The sequence below is a fragment of the Centruroides vittatus genome, unplaced genomic scaffold, assembly GCF_030686945.1.
Source record: "Centruroides vittatus isolate TY-2023 unplaced genomic scaffold, ASM3068694v2 contig_1276, whole genome shotgun sequence".
Taxonomy (NCBI): Eukaryota; Metazoa; Arthropoda; class Arachnida; order Scorpiones; family Buthidae; genus Centruroides; species Centruroides vittatus.
The window spans coordinates 1,084,071-1,105,040 of record NW_027120815.1 but is presented as its reverse complement, the minus strand read 5'-3'; the positions used below and the strand labels follow the sequence as shown (position 1 = coordinate 1,105,040).

Here is a 20,970-nt window from a genome sequence, read left to right as displayed (position 1 = left end):
TATTATTCTCAAAACCAGAAGTTCTGCCATTATTGAAACTTATGACAAATAGAAATTTCTTATAAAAGGAAATTTTTGAAATTTTTAATTACATCGATGTAAACTTCGACATAATAATGTAAATAAAGTTGATTTAAACATGTAGTTTGCATTTTTATACATATAATAATAAATTTATTATGATAATAATAGACTTCGCAGATAACGACACTCGGTTATAACGTCAAAAAATTGCCGGTCCCATGGATGACGTTATAAGTGAGTTAGATTGTATTACAAAAGAAATGCAAAATGCTTGGTTGCTTTTTCTTACTCTTTGGAAGTTTTTTTTATTTGAATCTAAAACCAAACACAAAATGACTGTTAACAATATTAATTTATTGACATTATTATTTAATCTATAGCAAATAATGTTGTGAGTGCAATTGTCGTCCTTCGTGGAAAAGAGCAAATAATCCATAAACTTATTTCATATAAGCAGCAATAAACTTCACACTAATTTGTTATAATTAAACAAGTGAATTTCACATTAATACAGTAAAATGGAACTTTTATGATCATTATTCTATGTTTGTATTGTTTTAAAAGAATTTCATGATAGTGGTCTGAGGAATTCAAAATTGTGAATTTTAGTGGTTCGTGAGGTCAGAAAAGTTGGTGACCTCTGCATTAGGGTTCCCAAACCCTTTATTCAGAACTGCAGTTTTACCTGTAAAAGTATATCATTTATTATTGTGATCATTTTTAATTCATTTTAAAGAAAAATTTTTTTAATTTTATTGTATTATTGTAGGTGCTGCTGCAAAAGAATTTTTTGAAAAATCAAAATTACCTGTACATGAACTATCCAAAATTTGGTAAGAATTATTTTAAAAAATTTCAATACATTTTACTTTGTATTGAATAAAAATTTAATTAATTTTTATGATTTTCTCCTATTCAAAAAGTATCTACTAAAGTAATGAAAATATTATTTATAGAAAAAAATTATAAGGCAGATTACATTATGTAATGATAAGCAAATGTATGTATCATAAAATGTAACAGAATAGTGTTTATTTATAAACATGCTAATTTAAACTGTATATAAATAAAATTTAAAATATACAAATCTTAAGTATTAATTTATTAAACAGGCAGTTATCTGATATTGATAAAGATGGTGCTCTTACAATTGAAGAATTCTGTACTGCCATGCATCTTGTCGTGCTTCGTCGAAACAATATTGATCTCCCAGACGTCCTACCTCCTTCTCTTGTACCAAGAATACCTCAAAGAGTACCTGAAGGTAATGACTGTCTATTTGTGTTGAGATTATTTTTTCTAATAATTTTATTTAACAATATATATTGTTTTTTTTTTTTTCTGTAAAGAAAATCGTACATATCCAACTACACAACATCAGCAGCAATATCAAAGTGTAGGTAGTCCTAAACAAAATACACCAACTGATCTTATGTCTCCACAAAATAAAGAGGTATTGTTTTGTTTCTTATTAGAACATTATTTTTTCAAAAATTAGTTTTATTTAAAATGTAGTGCTTATGTGCACTGTTATTAGTTTTGCTTCTCATTAATTACAAAAAAATACAGCTTCTCAAAGTAATTCTGCAGAAATTAACAAGATCCGTTAATCAGAATGAGATTTATTTTAAATAGGTAATTATCATTAAATTTACCTCATTAATTTTTTAGTATATTTTCACTTGTCTGGATGAAGATAAGAATATTTTTAATTATTTTCATTTATTGAATATTCATGTACGTAATTAAATTTCTTTGACATTTAAATATTTATTGCTATTGTTTAACAAAATACATAAATTTTAAATTAAAATAAATGCAATTATTTGATAATTTATAAGGTTGTTAAGAGATTATATTAAAGAATTAATGTTAAAATAAATCATTGTTTTTAAAACTACAAAATATTAAATTGTGATATTTAGCATAAATAAAAAAAAAATCACAAAACACTTATTCAAAGTAGAAAATAATTACATTACTTATTTAAATAATGGTATGTTCATTACAGTTAAAGTTTCAAACCTTTCATATTTAATTTTCTCAATATGAAAATATGATTTGCGACAAATTAATACAGTAATAGTAACAAATTAATTATAAAATTGTGTTGAAATTTATATTGCCTTTCTTTTTAAAAAATAATGTTTTATCTGAGATTAATCATTAGTTTGAGATGTCAATTTTTCTTTTTAGCAAATTTTGCTGCAAAGATGTAGACAAAAGTTAAAGAAACTTTATTGTGTCATTTGTAGTTATTTATTCAGTAGTTATATCAATGAAATTGTAATCTTTACAATTTACATAATGCACATTATGACAGACAAAATTATTAAAATTTTAAATTGGGAATTTATTATTCAAAGAATATGCAGAAGTAATATAAAGTATTGTCTAGAATTAAAATTAATAATTCATGATTTATGGTTATCATATAATGAAAGTGAAGATCCTTCTTACTCGTCACGTGATCTTTACAAATGTTCCGTCCCGAGTCGTTCTTTACGCCTCGAGATTGTCCGTTTGATGGTCCGTTGAAAGTCACACCTCCACACTCGATAATTAGTTATATACAGTTTATTTACAAATATTTACAAAGATGTACACTATGCAATAACATTACGTATGCTAATGTACCGAAACTGTGATGCCGCACGTCGACTTAGCTGGCCGGGGAACACGAGTCACCTTTCCGGAGATGGCTTAACCTCGTGGCCGTCCGTCTCTACGCCAACCTTTTTCCAGAGGTCTTTCCAAGAGGAGAACACTCTCTCTTCCGCCTCAAAGGTCTGCCTGGTGTTAGAGACCGCCACGTATCAGGTCGCTCGCCCTTTCTCCTCGTTTTTTTGCCACCCTTCCAATTTAAGGGATTCTGCCACTACTTCCTGCGACCAATCAGTGCCTCCCCTTTCTTAGAGCCTTCAAAGACGTCCGCCTTATTTCCCGCCGACGTAGCTTACATTTGCGTCCGCGCTTTATTTACATTTATTTTCCTAAGCTGGCCGGCACGTGGCCAACACATTGACCCTTAAGTGGAGACGCTACACCTTTGATCCTTCCGGCCGTTTATGGCCCCGACTCCAGGTGGGAGCAATTATCTCAGTCGGGCGGTTTCTTTGACTCAGGCCGCCAAAGGCGACCTTTACAATGAAATTATCAGTATTTTTTATTAATTTTTTTAATCTAGATTCATTAAAGTTATGTAAATTCCATCTTTCAAGTTGAATCATATATATATTGTTTCATGAGAATAATTTTTTATTATGAATGGATTTAAAAATTTTTTTTATAAAATTACATAATTATTGATTTATAACTTAACTAACATTACTTTTAATCAATCATAAAGTACTTTAGCTGTTTTTTGGATTCATTAATAACTGATAAAAAAAAGACTATATAGTTCAATGACTAATATTTATTATTTCTAGAGTTTAAAAAAATATTATGATTCTAATCAAGTGAATTTGTTGTATTTTATGAAATCAAGAAATAAACTCCTAAAAACACCGAGTTGTAAACAAAACTCCAACACAAACCTAATAACCGGTGCAAGTCTATTTAATTTTTTACGGCAAACGTTTTCGGACTTCACTCTGGGTCCATTCTCAAGCCTAAATTCTCTTCCAGTCAGTGTTCAACAAATCGAATACTTAATACTCCTAATCAAGTGCCATTCGAAAATTCAAAATTGTTCCATTAGCTTCTGTAGAACATTTACCCGAAAAAACGCTTCCCAAGTTCACTTTATAAATCTTAAAAAGCTCAAACCCTTCAATAAAAAGACCAGCAATATCTTTCCTTTCCTTTAATCCGTATTCACTTTTTGCAGTAGGGCCTGCTATGCTAGCGACAACTTCACTTCGTCTTTTGAATTTATCAGCTGGGATGATTGGAAGGCCTTAATAGCCGATAAATGCAAAAGACGAAGTGAAGTTGTCACTAGCATGGCAGGCCCTACTGCAAAAAGCGAATACGGAGTAAAGGAAAGGAAAGATATTGCTGGTCTTTTTATTGAAGGGTTTGAGCTTTTTAAGATTTATAAAGTGAACTTGGGAAGCGTTTTTTCGGGTAAATGTTCTACAGAAGCTAATGGAACAATTTTGAATTTTCGAATGGCACTTGATTAGGAGTATTAAGTATTCGATTTGTTGAACACTGACTGGAAGAGAATTTAGGCTTGAGAATGGACCCAGAGTGAAGTCCGAAAACGTTTGCCGTAGAAAATTAAATAGACTTGCACCGGTTATTAGGTTTGTGTTGGAGTTTTGAAATCAAGAAATTTTTATGATATTGTGTGGAGAGTCCAATATTTAAAGGTACAGGCCAAAATTATACTAACATTTATAAATAAAGAAAATATTTAATACATTCCACAAAAACTGCATACTTTTGTTTATTTCTTGACATAATCACTTTAAACATTGAGACATTTATCCCAGCACGACACTAGTTTGAATATCCCTTCACAGTATTGTTGCTTGTCAAGTTTCTTGAACATATCTTCCAGAACAGTATCTTCCAATTCCTCCTGATTCACAAAGCGTTTCCCCATGAAAAATTTCTTTAAAGGTATACTCCACACATCAAGATTTAACCCCAGTCTGATTTTCATTTATTTGAACCTTTAAAGAAATTTTTCAAACCAAACTGTGGTTGGCATAGCAGAATTGGGAGGTCCTGCAACATCCTCAATATAGTCTAAATTTATCCCCCTGTCAGATTTTCATTTATTCAGACCTTTAAAGAAATTTTTGGCAGGGAAACACTTTGTGGATCAGGAGGAATTGGAAGATACTGTTCTGGACTACTTCAGGAAACTTGACAAGCAACGGTACTGTGAAGGGATGTTCAAACTAGTGTCATGCTGGGATAAATGTCTCAATGTTTAAAGCGATTATGTTGAGAAATAAACAAAAGTGTGTAATTTTTGTAGAATGTATTAAATATTTTCTTTAATTATAAATGTTAGTGTAATTTTGGCTCGTACTTTTAATTTCGGACTACCCTCGTACTTAAATTTAATGCATTAATCATAAAATAAATGGCTACAGGAATGGATCCAATAAAAAGTACTTAGAAATACATTGTATGTATAAGATTATCTAAAATACGGTAACAGTTTATTATATTTTATTTAAACACAAAATCAGAATGAATTATTTTGTTACATATGTTTATTTCTAAATTATTTTTGTTTTGAATTAAATAATTTTCATAATTTAAAAATCTATTCAGAAATTGCTTTTTTCTTGCATTGATATTTGATTATTTTGCTTTCTGTGAATCAAATGTCATTAATTTATAAAATATCCTAAAGAATTTAATGATATTGTATTTGCTTTTTGCCCTTATACTTATTAAACATATTATAGTAACTTAAAAAACTGTACATTTATATTAGGGCTTATCACATTTGATAAGCCTTAATATAAATTAACAGTTTTTTAAGTTAATATAAACAGATTTTAATGAAAGAAACTTTTCATCCTAAGTTTGTATGTCATTATCACTTGAGCATGTTTGAATATTTAAAATCTGTTGCTGCAGCACATTTTAAGATGTGAATTTTATTTCTGGCATTCTCTCCAGTTTCTAGAATAGTTACATTGAAATTTAAAACATTATCTTGATTTTTTTGAAGCAAATATATTATATTTTTAAAATAGTTTACTTATAAAATTTGTAGTAATGTTCTACAAAGTCTGAATGCCAATTCAACTATATTCATAACTTTCAATTATTTTAATGGAGTCCATAAATGAATTCAGATAATCTTGAAAGTAATATAATAATAGAAAAATTGATGTATTTATATTTCACCAGTATTTAGAACTAAATGCTGTTAGAACATGTCCATCTTCAGAGGTGTTTCTTACATTAGTCTGAAACTACTACAAAAATCAGTATTTATCTTAGTTTGTGAAGTAAAGCAGTTGAAAGTTACGAACTAAGTATATTTTTAAATTTAAAACATTAATGTACAATATCTAATTATTTATAAATTTGAAGATAGGATATTTTGAAATAACTGTATGAACCTTACTTTCTTTCACAATTTTTTATTATATAGATTATTCACTGCCTTTTTTTAATCACTTTTTCACACAAAATTATTTTAAAACTTAAATATACTATCATTTATATATCTAACAGTAATTGTTTGAAAGGCATTACAATTATCGCTAAAAAACTATCATTATGGTAAATTTGAAAAATTTTAGCTTCTATAAAATTGACAAAATATGACAGACATACACAAAAAAATTTGGACGGATATCGCAAATGTTTTGTTATTAAATATTCATTTAATAATCTCATGTCTGAATATTAGAAAATAATTGTTGTCAATCTAAAGTTTGCATCGTGAAACAACATTAATATATTAATATATCATTTGAAAACTATTCAATGGATTTTATTATTCTACACATTAGCGTTTAGAAAATTTAACACTAGTGTTAAAATTTAGTGTAATATTTTTAAATAAAACATTATAAAATAAATGTTTAGTTGTATTTGTAGTTTCCAAACTACAAATTAAAAAGATTTAAAGGAATTTTTAATTGTTTTTCTAATTATACAAACTGCTTCAGAGGAGTTGTATTTTTATAAAAGAATTTTTAGTTGCTGTATCGAGTTATGTTGTATAATATTGGAAACTTTTAAAATATTAACTCAACTTATTAAAATTTGAAGCTTCAATTACGTACATTTTTGTGGAAAAATTTATTTGAGTTAATTTATAAAACTAAATAATCAATTTATTTAATAATTTATAATTTAATTTTTAACGAATTATTAATTTATTGATTTTTGAATTTAAAAAAAGTTATATTTTTTAAAGTAGTAATTAATTTTTAGGTAGTAGTTATACCAATAATTTTAAAATTTTATTGATATTTTATAATTAAAAATTGTTATTTGAAATTTTCAATTAAATTTCAAAAGGAATTTACTTTATATAATTTAAAGGTAGAATTTAAACAATTTATATATACACAAGTTTGTTTCATTATAAAAACTGAATATTCCAAAAGTTCTATAATATGAAATTATTTAGTGAAAGTTTAAGAATTTTATTAATTTGAGAATTTTCTAAGTTGTATGAAATTATATTTACTTTGCTAATAGAAAATATTTTAATATAATTTGCGATAGTCATACCCCAACAAAATTCAGTTTTATTATTGAAATTAATTAAATTTGGATTTAAAACTTATTTTCTAAAGTATGGCTAATTTGATAAAATTGACTGAAATTTTTTTTTTTACATTTAATTAATAATTTAAGATTTTATATATAAAATCAAGGTTATATTTTAGTATATCATACAATTGCAATGTGAAAATAAAATTAATTTTTTAATATTTGATGGTAATGTTTTCAAATTGGAACAAAATGATTTAAAATTTATAAAACACACATATAAAGCTTTGAACAATAGCTCCAAATTGTATTTATATCCCATTCCAAATTTATAGAAATTTATATTTTTAAAATTTTAAATATTTAAAACCAAATGTCGAAACTGGGATCAAACAACTGAAAAGTTTTAATTGTATAATTAATAAACAGAATAGTTCAACAGTAATTATTTAAATTGTAAATTAAGGATTGTAATTTGAAACATTAAATATTATAAAATCCATCTTAAGAAACAAGGCAATAACAAATATATCCCACTAATTTTATAAAGCTTTGCAAAATTCAGTTTAACACAAATGTTTTTTGGTCCTCTTAGGACCTTCTTCAGTTGGAATTCGAGTAGAGAAAATCTTTCCATTCTAAATTCCACCTGAAGAAGGTCCTAAGGGTACCGAAAACGTTTGTGTTAAACTGAATTTTGCAAAGCTTTATAAGGTTAGTGGGATATATTTAAATATTATATATTAAAAGTTGTGTATATCTTTTGTAAACTTATTTAAAATTCAGATACAGGTATGCGCCACTTAACAACGGAGAGAGAAGACAAGCATAAATCATAGTATACTTAAACTGTATGATATAGTCTACTACTAATTCATTTTGTTACATTTAGCTTGTATAAGTACTAATATTTATGTATCTAAACACATTTAAACATGGCTACAGATTTTTTGGCTCCACTATAATCTTACAAAATCTCTGTCATTAAGCAGCACATATCTGTATCTAAAAATCATAGATAGAACAAAAGAATTGGGAAATTAGGTATAGAAACATCTCATTTTATGCAAAGAATAATTCTAGAAGTACGAAAGCTATGCAAAGAATAATTTAGAAGTACAAAATCATGCAAAGAACCATTGGTTTGCCATTAATTGCCATTTAGTTTGATCCCAGTTAATCACAGTTATTTATTAGCAACAAAATTACAAATTGAGATACCATCATTTCTTGAAAAATATGCATTATAACTTCCCAATTGGAGTAGTATTTTTAAATGTATCATCACACGCATGTATTACCATCTTCCCCTTGCCTAAAAATCATAGTTCTCCTTAAAATTATAATTATAGTTATTTAGATTTAACTAAAAAGAAATTATAGAGTATTTAAGAGATGTACAAATATAATTTTAAATATTAAAACGTATCAAATTTTTAATAATTCACAATAAAAATTACATTAAATTAGTGATATCTTTTAAAGATCTGCTATAATTCTTTTTAAATTATAACAAAATATCTTTATCTTCTTTGCTTACTAAATGTCAAAGAAAAAAAAAAAATGTACTTAGATTAGTAATGAACCCATCCGAATATCGCAAATATTATTTGAAAATGAGATGAATATTTGAATGAATCATCATAATTTAAATATATTCAAAATAATAAAATAAAAAACAAAAAAATCAAAATTATTGTAATGTTTTGGATATGTGACAGTTTGCACATTTCTGTCTAGTGGACAAAGTTTAATGACTCTCCAACGAGCTCCGTATCTTCTCCCGGGATGAAGCCCGTGAACTTTGATTTTTCTGCAGCATCCGTGGAACAGGTTAATTGAAGTATTCCTTTATAATCTATTTGAAGTTTAAATTAGGTCAGATCAGGCAGAATCTAACCCTTTTTTATTTTGGTTTCTGTTGTGACATGGATGGGAGTGAATCTATAGGCCTCTTTATCCTTGGTTGTGCATCCCTTAATGTTTTATTTCCAACATTTTCTTACCTGATTCTTTCTATGTTGTTGATCTGTAATGAATTAAACTTCATTACAGATTGGGAAAGAACCTTTGCACCCTGTTAAACCTTACTCTTCTAACATTTGTGTCTTCTTGTTCCTTGAAAATGTTAAATTTTATGGAATATTTAATGTATGGTTATGTTTAATATAATTCTAATGCTTATTCAAAATATTTTACTGTAAAGCTCTCCTTATTTCTCATGTATTTAACCCAAATTTTTTAATTTTGTGCACCATTGTGAACTTATTTCTAAAATATTTGATTTCTTTTTATTTTTAATAACCATATAAAAATAAGTATAGTTAAGTATATGTTTAGATTAATATTATGTCTATCAATCAGTATCATTTCCAGTATTTTATAATGCTTTTTTTTTTCTTATTAAAAAGGATCCAAGAATTCTTCATCCCGTAGCGGTAAGGTTATCACCCGATGGTCAGCCTGTATCGTATAACGAAGTCGATAAGCCATCAGGTGATATAGCAAAAAATAAATAATTTATCTTTTTTTAATAACTCATTTATATTTCTAATGCATTGTTGTTGATAAAATTATTAATAATGTTGTTTTTTTGTTGATATTTAAAGAATGTAATGAAGCCAAAAGAATATCCTCTCAGGCTATTCAAAGACCAATCCCTCGTAAGCCTTCCGGTAAGAGAATTTATATTTCGTACAGCTAATAATGTGGCATAAAAAGAATGATTTGATAATGTATGGTTTCTAATAGAAAATTTAGAGATAAATGAAACAAAATGTACACTATTCATAAAGAAAATTTCACAATAAATTATGAATGATAACTAAGACTGGTTTAGATACTTCTAATTAATAAGCATTCAATCAGCATCTCAAATACACTTGTAATATGAATAAATAATAATAAATTATTTTAAAAGATTTTTATTAGATAAAAACATTTTTGGCATATTTAGATATTACTAACAGATGAAAGAATCATAAGAGAGGGTTGATTTTTGGATATAACTTTTCCTTTTTGTCTTGTGCCAACTAGTAATTATTTCTAGATATTTATATTTTGCTACATTAACTGTTATAAACTGAAATAAAAGTTTGAGAATTCATGTGCACTACAGAATGGTAAAAATTGCATTTCTGTTAAGACAAATCATTTATGTGTATAAGTGCTTTGAAATGAGTTTATGTTGGCTTTAAAAGTGCAGTACATTTACTTACATTGTGAAGATGATAAAATCTAACTCTAGATTTCAAACCAGTAATTTCATTTTATTTGACATTCTAAGTTTGTATGGAGATTGATTCTATAAGCTTTGTTTATTTAATAATTTAATCAGAAACTAACCATAGGAAAAATCTGGTATAATTTAGCTTATTGTAAAAAATCTAATTTTAGTAATAAAAAATATGGTTTTAATAAATTAAAATTGTATTTCTTACTCTAAAACAATTTTTGTAAAATTTTGATCTGCAAAATTGCTTTATTGGAGAAAACTAATATGAAATGAGTAATTATTTGTTGTGGTATTGCCACAATGCTGGGCTGCAATTTTTAATTTAAGTTAAAATATATACTCTCCACCTTAAATTAGTAGTGGCTTGCCCCTGTATATTATACTTTTCCATTAGCAATAGAGTTGTGCTGGTCATCTGTAACTCCTTTCAGGTAAAAATTTTTGAATTGAAATAACATGACTTACAGTTTGCACTATAAGTTCACATATAGTTAATTGGGACCATCTGCCCCTAAACTTCCCATAACTGGTCTTGAATTTCATTTATCTAACATTGTTCTCAAGATTAAGGAAAGACAGACAGATAACAGTGGGAATTAATAGGTCTATAATTTTTTCAAATTGCAGGCCAATCACTCAAACATTTGCTTATTTCTATCTTTATTTCTGTTAGTTCTCTCTCTTTCCTTTACATTTTTATCAATTTGTTTTCTTTACAAATTATTACATCCCTTTCCATTAAGGACAGGAAATGAAAAGACCAGAGTCTATCTGAAATAAAATACACTTGCTACTGGTGGTTGCATGGTTCGTTTGCATATTGTTATCTCTAATAACTTCACAAATCTTTTCTCTCCTTCCAATTATTTTGCCTTTGACGTATTATAGATAATTTGATTTATTTAGTGTTTGATCCATAGTGCCATTTTACTCCTTAATATGTTATAGTGATTTTTGTTTTACCATGTTAACTAGTAGATGTATTTAGTATCAAATATGCCAAAGCACCTTAAATTCAGTACAGAACAAACAAAATTTATTGATGGAACTGTTTTCAGCCTTGTTTAAATGTCATCTTTAGGTTCTAACAATGGAATGGAACAAAAATTGAATAGAAAAAACAAAATTCAAAAGTATTTGGCAGATACATAACATTTGTTGCATGTGCAGGTGTTGAATATAAATATAAAAATAAGATAAAATAATGGTAAATACATAAAATAAGATTTAAAATATAAGGATAAGATGTACTACATGAAATATAAATTAAAATAAATTATAGAAATAAAATACAGAAATGAATAAAATTGTAAGCAGGGAATATAATAATAATAATTAATAATAATAATAGAAGCTTACTATTTGACTTCAAATAACTCCCTCCAGACATGTGATCTATATGCTGTGTCCTTATTGTTGATTGCTGTCCTTTTTAATAATAGCTTTATATGTTTCAAGTATTTTCAAATATTTTATTCTTATATATTTACCATTATTATATCTTATTTTTGTATTTACTATTTACACATTCAACACCTGCACACACAAAAATATGTATATGTTGAATAGTTTTGTATTTTGTTTTTCTATTTGATATTTGTTCCATCATTAGAACCTGAAGATGACATTTAAACAAAGTTGAAAACAGTTTGTGAATAAATTCTGTACCGAATTTAAGGTGCTTTGGAGTTTTTGTTAACACATTATTTGGAAATGAAAGAAAGAGAAACCATCACAGTACTCCTTGTGTGTGCTATTCTCTTCTACATTATAGCTTATTAATATTTAATAGAAACAGGCTTTGTTGACGAGATACAAAAGTGTCAAAGTATTAGGGAGAAAACAGAGTTAGAAAATTGAGATAGAATAAAGTAGTGCACTCATTCTTAATAGAATAAAAACACAAAAAGTGGAAATTGAATAAAATTATGAAGTATCCACTTGATTTTTATAAGAGTAAAGTGTAAAGAAGAGATGATATAAGGAGTATTAAATGAAACTTGGTTAAGAATGAAGTTGATTCAAAGTTTAAATTCTATAGACAAAATCTTTTTAATAATAATGGTTATTTTTGAAACATTTAGAATTTTAATTTTTTTGTTATTGAAATTATTTGATAGAAAAGTCTGGAACCTATACAATTTCACCAAGTGCAATGCTGGAAATTCTTGCATCAGTACATCGAGACCATGTCAAGAATAATGAATGTCATATAGATGTAAAGCAGACCAAACACAACTGAGTTGGCTAGGGCAGCCTTATCTGCATTTGAGTCTGTTTGGACAGAAATACAACTCCTCTGTCATGTTCCAACATTAAATAACTCTACATATGGAAGGTGTTATGAGCTGTTGCCAATGACACATGCAACTGTCCTACTCTAGAATTCCCAGAGCATTGGATATCCCTTTATCAGCTGCTTAGGTTGAGTTTGTGTGTTCTGCTAGTTGGTATTTTAAAGTGATTACATCTTTGGCTTAGCTCTATTCTTGTTCCTTTAGCACTTTCATTTGTGTATTTTTATGCATTCTTTCTCCAATTTTCATTAATTTTGCCCGAGTACTATTTACACTGCTAAATTTTAAGCTTCTTTAAAATTAAGTATACCTTAAAATAAATTTGTTGATTTTTCTTTTTTTTTCTGTAATGAGCCATTTGATTTTCGAATTTGCCTGAGTATGACCAATACAAAAAACTGTTGAAAGTACTAGTGTAAAACTGAAATATTTAAATTTTATTTTATTAAATTCATTAACATTAATAAACAGAATACTCATTGTATATATTGTAGAAAGTCATCTTCCAACATCATATTTTCGACATTATTCGTTGAAACATTATCCACAAATACAAACAGATTTTAAAAATTAAGGTACTATGGAGAACAAAAATGCTTCAGAATGTTGAAAATTGATTATTAAATTGATAATACATTATTGGAATTTGAGAAGCATAGTAATATATATGGAAGTAATAGTGCCACAATTCATAATTTAAAAAATTATCGTATTAATCTTTGTCTTTGAATGGAAATTTAGAATGTGTGACATGTATTCAAAATCAAATCAGAAAATCTTTAATTTTGAAAGAATTATAGCATAAAACATATATAAATGCTTATTTCTTTGCATAATTTTGGTTTGCTTGTAAAATGATATAACTCAGATATTTATTTATATATTCATTGTACGTACATACATACATCCATCCATCAATTACATTTTTGTTGTCTCAATAAATCTTACAATTACAATGTCTGTTTTTATTTGCTATTTATTAATAATTATATATTGTTTTTGGGTTACTGAAAGGAGCTAAGGTCATGTTACCCAGTCGGTTCTTTTGACCAGCAAAAATTTGATTGCTTTATTAATATATTTTATTTTATAAAAAGAAATTTGGAATATAAACTGTTGATGATATTTGTAATAATAAATTCTTTAACTTTATGTAAAATAAAATTTAAAAAAATATGAATCTTATTACATTTTACTAATAATTATGTTACAGTTGGTTTGGTGAAAAGTATTCCTTTATTTAAATTACATAAGTTAGGTATCGTATTTTATAACTTAAATTTACAAGTTGTGATACAATATATTATGGCAGTTTTTTAAATATCTAATCTATTTTTAATATCATAAGAACTGTATAATTAATTAATTGTTTATTTTTATACATTTATTATAAGCAGTTAACAAAAGCTATAGCATACCTGTGGTATATGCTATAGCTTTGGTAGATGCATATACCTGTCCAGAACTGAAATGCAGAAAAATTTTTTAAGAAGCTAATCTACCTGATCAGACACAAATCTCCTCCCCCGTTGTAGTGACCAATGATAGCACTGACTTACCTCCTATCCCTTCAACTGGACTACGAGATTTGTGGGCATTCCCCTATCAAGAAATGGGAAATTTAAATAATAATAATAATTTTGTCATATCCAGTGCACTGACTGTTTACATTGTTTACACATTTCACAGTTCTGATACAGTAGAACTTTGATTATCTGAGGTAATGTGAACCAATGCTACTGTTAATAAAATAGAAAACCACATCTATTTCAGATAAAAAAAATTATGAACATTATATATATATATATATGGTATTGTTTTAAGTGAGTTTAATCAATATAAAAACAATAATTTTAAGAAAAAAAATGTATACTATTGTGTTATAGTTACATTTTAATGTGAATAATTCGTTTTGCATTGAAGTTAAATGATAAAAATTAACAGAAACAAATCATTTTTATAATACATGCTATTGTTATAAGCTTTCTTTTGTGAATTACAGTACAAAAGTAATGCATTCACGTATTGGTTTGCCTCGGATAATGCAGAACCTCTGATAATCAGGGTTTTAGTGTTGTAACATAAATGTCAAATGGCCGATTAAAGTTTAAGATTAAACCTGGAAGATGTTATAATAAATATCTTGTAAGAGGATATTCAAAAAACTTTCTGACTAGATTTAATTTCCCTTTATATTTATCTATCTTAATAATAATAAAATTGCTTTAAAATATTATTATATAATTAACAGAGATTTAGTGTGTTTTTTGCATTTTGAAACATGTTACATTCAGAATGATTTGAAATGTTCTTTTCATAGCTCCAGCACCAGGTGCGCTTCCTCCTCCATCTCAAAATTCGTTGCAGGCCGGAGAAACAAATGTCGAATCTGCCAATATTCAAGTCTCTGCCAGGTAATAAAAACTCCAATATTTGGCCATTTTTTCCATTTTGTTTTCCACGAACCCTGTTTTATCGTATCAAATTTCTATGATTAAATGTAAATCTTTATGTAATAGTTACACTTCAAATCTTATTTCTTATTGATTTTGTATTTATTTTTTAATAGAAATGAATAATAATTTTAATAGATTTTTTTAATAGTGTAAATAAATTTTACAAATTAAAATTAATTATAAAGAAAGCGGTACTAATTTTAATTTTATATAAAATATTTATTTTTGCACATCTACTCCAAATTTGTATTGTTACTGTTCATTCATTTAAGAAGCACAGTTTTTGATATTGCAGTGCTTTGTATTTTTTGTACCACACGATAATTTTGCTCTAACACTGTCTCATATGCACAATTTTTCCTATGCCTTCACTTGCTTCCTCGGAAACCAGAAGAAGGTAAGAGACTTCAATTCAAAATCACTCAATACTGATGTATACCCTTTCTTTCCTCTAAAAATAATTATGGCTGTCCTTTAGAGATTACTTTCTCTGTGTTTATTTTTACTGTTAATGAATATTGAGTTCAAATTGACTTATAGCTTTTGTGTATTACTGTGTGTGTTTTAGGTTTTCTTAAATATCCTGAATAAATTCTTCATTTAAAGTTTATTTTGTAAGCAAGTTAATCCATACTATATAAAGCTAGTTGACTCAAAACACATTCTCAGTATTAAATAGCTGAGAAATTAGGTTAAATTCTCATTCAATATCGTGCTAACAACCAAAATTATATTATGAAAGTACTGTATTTGCCTACATATAAGAGATTTTTTTTTTCCTTGAAAAATACCATCTGAAAATGGAGTATTTCTTATATGTCAGCAAATACAGTATTTATTAACTAACAAATGTCTTTGTTAGTATATTGTATTAATTTAAAATACTCTTATAATCAATTCACAAATATTTAATCTATCTTTGTTTGTTGATTCAGGCAATTTTTCACATTTCATAGAAACAAGAATTCATTATAAAAATATAAAATTTTAGAGATAACTAAATGGTACTGATTCATCTCAAAACGTATGAATATACTGCTTGGTTAAGGCAACCAAAATATTTTATTCAAACCAGATATATTTTTGGTCTTCTTGAAACTGTCTCCAGCTAGAACAGTTAAATACTCAAAACTAGATTAGTTAATAATTTACATTTTCATATAATAGATTATTAAATACAAAAATTAAAACAATAAAATATATTAAACTATGTAAGTTCCTGTATAACACACATTAGCCCTTTTCAAAACACTTAACCATGGGCATCCACAGAGAGGGCAAATGAGATACTTGCCTCCTCCTGGGATTGAGTAAAAGAATTTTACAGATTATAATCATAAAAGTGGGTGATTGAAATATGTAAACCTTACACTGTGAGATGCTTTGATGCAATTTTGTATTCTATAATCTTTTTGTGGGAGGAATACCCAAAAAATTAAATAAATAAAAATTTATTGATTTAATTATTTGTCTCCAAGCCTTGTCCCCCTGGAAAATTTTCTGTGGATACCCATGCACTTAACTATTTTTTTGAAAATAGGTCGAAAAATCCTTATATCCCAGTAGCATCCCCCAAATTTCGTCTAATTGAGTTGCACCGTAGGAATTAATATTTTGATATGGTTAAATAAGATTAGGTTATCAGAACAAATACACATCCATAACAAATAATTATTTGTTAATTCCTAAATTATCTTTAGCCTGTTTCATAGTGCTTAAATTTTTTTTTTGATTTGTTGTGCTAAAGGCAGAAGGTTTTTAGCTTCTGAGTAGTTACATTTTTCTCTAACAAATTATAAATGGAAACATAATAAAAGGCTTTGATATTGTTCTCTGTTGGATAGTTTCAAAATATATATCCCTACCTTTTGTATAACTTCAAACTTGTCCTTATCAGATTGTGAATAGTTTTAATTGATAGAAATCTGTAATTTGATATTCACATATTGATATAGAAGCTAAATATTTTCATATGGTTTTCTTTCACATACTTAATCTTATTATTTATTCTATCTGATTAAATATGATTTAAGTTTTCAGTTACTTTCTTCCAAAAAACATGTAAATTTGTATTTTTCTAATTCCTCCTCTAGATGTATCTTGTGACGAACAAATGATAGCTCTTTTTGTATGTGTGAAATATTTTATTTTTTAGTTTTTAACCATTCTAATTTCTAATTTTGAATATGTAACCATTCTAGCTGTATTAACTTCTAGAAAGCAAAAACATTTCTGATGAATAACCAGAAACATTTGAATATATGGATATGCTGGTTAAATTGTATTAACCAAATGGTATATGTCTATGTTTTGACATGTTTATGGCACTGGCATTAATGGAGTTGGAGATAAACTTTTCTTTCATAGTAAATAATGTTTAACAATAAAAAAAAGTTCTAAATAAGATTACCTGTTCACATTTTTTGTGATACAATAGGCTATCTTGTTTGTAAATGTGTTAAGTGAAAGGGAAGTAAAATTGCATATTAATCTAAAATCTTAAGTCAGACTAAATGCTTAAGGGCTCAGGTGGCAAAGGGTTAAGTGATAAGAATTATGTTTCTATTAAAGTATCCAGTTACTATTAAAGTTATTATTTGATTATTCAATATAAAGATTCTTTGCCACAGTTATGAAATTACCATAAAATAGACAATTGATATTAGCTTTAGGCTGCTTAAGAAATGAAATAATATCTAATCAAAGCAATTTCAAAACATTATTATAAATTTATAAGTTCCTTCCTTTTATGTGATAATTCCAGACTATATCATTTCTACTCATATTGCAATCATCTGTTGATTTTTAATCTTTTAAGATAGTTTCTCGGTGATTTTAATGCTCCAGAAGTAGTATTTTAAAATGTTAATTTATCTTCTGACTTTTCAGTCTAAAAAACTTTTTAATCATTTTATTTCCTGATAGACAAACATTCTGGTTTCATTTCCTAATTTTAATATTTTAAATGCTATTTATTTTTTCCCCTTTGAATTTTTAAATACGTTTAAATAGCTATTAAAGTAATTTGTTTGGGAAATTTAAAAGTATAGTTAATCAAAGTACAGATTTATTTCACGAAATTACAATAATAAGCATGTTATTTTGCTGTTTACTTTGTCTTATTATAAATATGTACAAAATCTGTATAACGAAATATTCTCTTATTCTTATTTTAAAATTGTAATTAATTGTATTAAATAACTTGAATTACTGAAAAATATATATATATTTTTTTTATTATTAAAATTAGTTCTGTATGATTTTTATGTTTGATTTACACTATTTTATTATATAAATTAAAAATAAAATAATGTTAAATAAAAACATTCTATACTGCTCTTGATAGTATATAAACCAGAGTTTTTTCAAATAATTTTTTTCAACTTCTATATGATAAATGCTTCATATTTTAAAATTAAAATGAACAAAATAATGGCCACACATGAAACTCGGTGTCCATTCAAAAAAAGATGTGAGAAACATTCAAAAAAAGCTCAGGAAAAGCATTTTGATTGGCACATGAAATGTTTTATGAAAATTCTATAAACAAAAAGTTACTGTTTCTTTAATTTTCAAGATACAATTACAATGTATTATTAATATGAAATTAATATACTGGTTCATAATGTGTAGTTTTGGCAATTAGTTTTTGGACTAAAGGTAAATATTTGATGTTGTTTCAACCAGTAATCTAAATTTAAAAAGGCAGTAAGAATATTTGTGTTTATGTAATCATAAATTTTTGTTTGTTTGTAATGAGATATCCATTCAATAAATTACAATACAGCCTTGAATACAATCTTGAATAATTTTTTATTTAACATATTTGTGTAATATACTCTAACTGATAAGAGTATCACTAATTTTAAAAGAATTTCTGTATATAGTTTTACAAAGTGTTTTGTCTTTATTAACTTGAATCGGAAATTAATTATAAAGTCTTTGAAAGATTATTTAATTTTCACAATTAATTTTATGTTTGTTTTTCTTTCAGTTCCTTTTCTGGTACAAGTAGCAGTAATACCACTACACAGAATATTATGAATTTGCCACAGGGTCCTAAGAAAGAGCCGCCGCCGCCACCTCCGCCTAGGCCACGACACAATCATGCCAGAAGTTCCTCTTTAGATTTAAATAGGTTAGGTAAGTTGATTTTCAGTATAAAAATAAAAGAAAATTTTGATGATGATGATGATAGACAAAATTTTAAAGCAAATACAACAGTGAGTTACACAGATTTTTTTCTGTAGGTAAAACAGTACCACACTTTCTTGGTGTACCTCCAGCTGTGCCACCAAGGATGTCGCCAAGTACTGTAAGTATGGAATGTTAGCTCTTTTCTCTTTAATAATATAATATAAACATAAAGTACAGTAAATAAATGCCAAATTACCTGCTATTCCAAATATTCTTTTCTATCTCATTGTATATGAAAATCATTTGTGAAATGCATGTGTGCCAAGTGATGTTAACAGAACATTTTTATAGTTTTTTTTTTTTTTTAATTTTATTATTAATTGACCAATAGAAACTTCTTGGTACGTCATATTTGTCAAGGCTGATTTTGAGTTCAATATATGTTAAATGAAGAAAGAATTTTTATATAATAATTATAATTTGTACAATCAGTCTGAAACAAAACTTTCATGATACAAATGGTGAAATTCATCAAATTCATGACATTTCTTAAAAATATTGTGTCATAAAGTGTAGTATGAACATATTTTTTATAGTAAAATGCTAATTAATTATATACAAGTATAATCAGAATTGCTGATACTTTAAGAATCAATAATTTATTTATATATGTATATTCATTATCATATATAGGGTCTGGATATGGTTGGGATATGTGCCAACTATATCCAGACTCTAATCCCAACGAATCAAACAGATCCTATAGCTTATATCCTCTGTAAAACTTTTAAATTACAGAAAAAGTTTCTGAAGAAACTATATCAGTTAATTTTAGAAAAATCTTTTTACTTTCTTAGCATAGTTTCTTTTTCATTCTTATATAAATCAGTAAAGTTAAAAAGCAATAATTAAACAGACTACATGTTTGTTATATATACATACAGTATATACAACGTATATAAATTATAATATACCAAAATTAGTATAATACAGATACATTGTTACAAAATAATGCTATTTCATTAATTCTGAGCTTTTTATTGTAAATGATCCTTGCATTATGGCCTCGATGATTTCCAGAATCCTATTGAAAAGTGAATTGCACTTCCCTTACACCTAATATCTTTGACTGCATCTTATGGGCTTGCCTACTATTTAAAGACCTCTAAACAACAAGTAAAGTGAAAATTCTGAACACAGCCTCTGCATCCTCTGCACCCCAAATGTCCTAAAAATTACAACCTCAGTATCTTTTTTTATAGGATACTGAGGTTGTGATTTTTAAGACATTTGGGTAATATTACCTGGCATACAACTGTACCATGACTAGTCATTTACATACTGTCTGAGCTATAGGTGTATGGCCAGTTTTGCATTAATTGTGTGCCAATTAGTGTGTTTGTAAAATGATTTTGGTATGAAATCAAATTTTGTTTTTTTAATTAAAGAAACCATCCAGAATGTTTCAGTTGGCACTTACAGCATTTATTTTCAGGCAACACCCAAAAAATTTATTGGGGCACTTGGATCCGAAGAATCTCAGTTAATCCAAGACGATAATACCGATTTTGCCGATTTTACTCAATTTGACGAATCTGGTACAGATCTCGGTGCAAATTCCCAACCTCAGTTAAAGGTAATTTTACTACTACGAAAATGAAAGTGATTATAC

At 26.8% G+C, this 20,970-nt stretch overlaps 1 protein-coding gene across 2 annotated transcripts in view; it reads left to right on the top strand.

Moving 5' to 3' along the window:
* Reps (RALBP1 associated Eps domain containing) overlaps positions 1-20,970 on the top strand; it is a 58,733-nt gene that overhangs the window by 35,783 nt on the left and 1,980 nt on the right. Inside the window, exons 8-17 of one of the 2 annotated variants that reach the window (XM_067286885.1) lie at positions 794-857; positions 1,137-1,288; positions 1,374-1,477; positions 8,914-9,006; positions 9,585-9,669; positions 9,783-9,848; positions 15,026-15,119; positions 19,156-19,304; positions 19,412-19,476; positions 20,794-20,934. In XM_067286885.1, coding sequence (XP_067142986.1) covers positions 794-857; positions 1,137-1,288; positions 1,374-1,477; positions 8,914-9,006; positions 9,585-9,669; positions 9,783-9,848; positions 15,026-15,119; positions 19,156-19,304; positions 19,412-19,476; positions 20,794-20,934 — 1,013 coding nt within the window. The remainder of the gene's footprint in view (positions 1-793; positions 858-1,136; positions 1,289-1,373; positions 1,478-8,913; positions 9,007-9,584; positions 9,670-9,782; positions 9,849-15,025; positions 15,120-19,155; positions 19,305-19,411; positions 19,477-20,793; positions 20,935-20,970) is intronic. The other variant, XM_067286894.1, reaches the window with a different exon arrangement.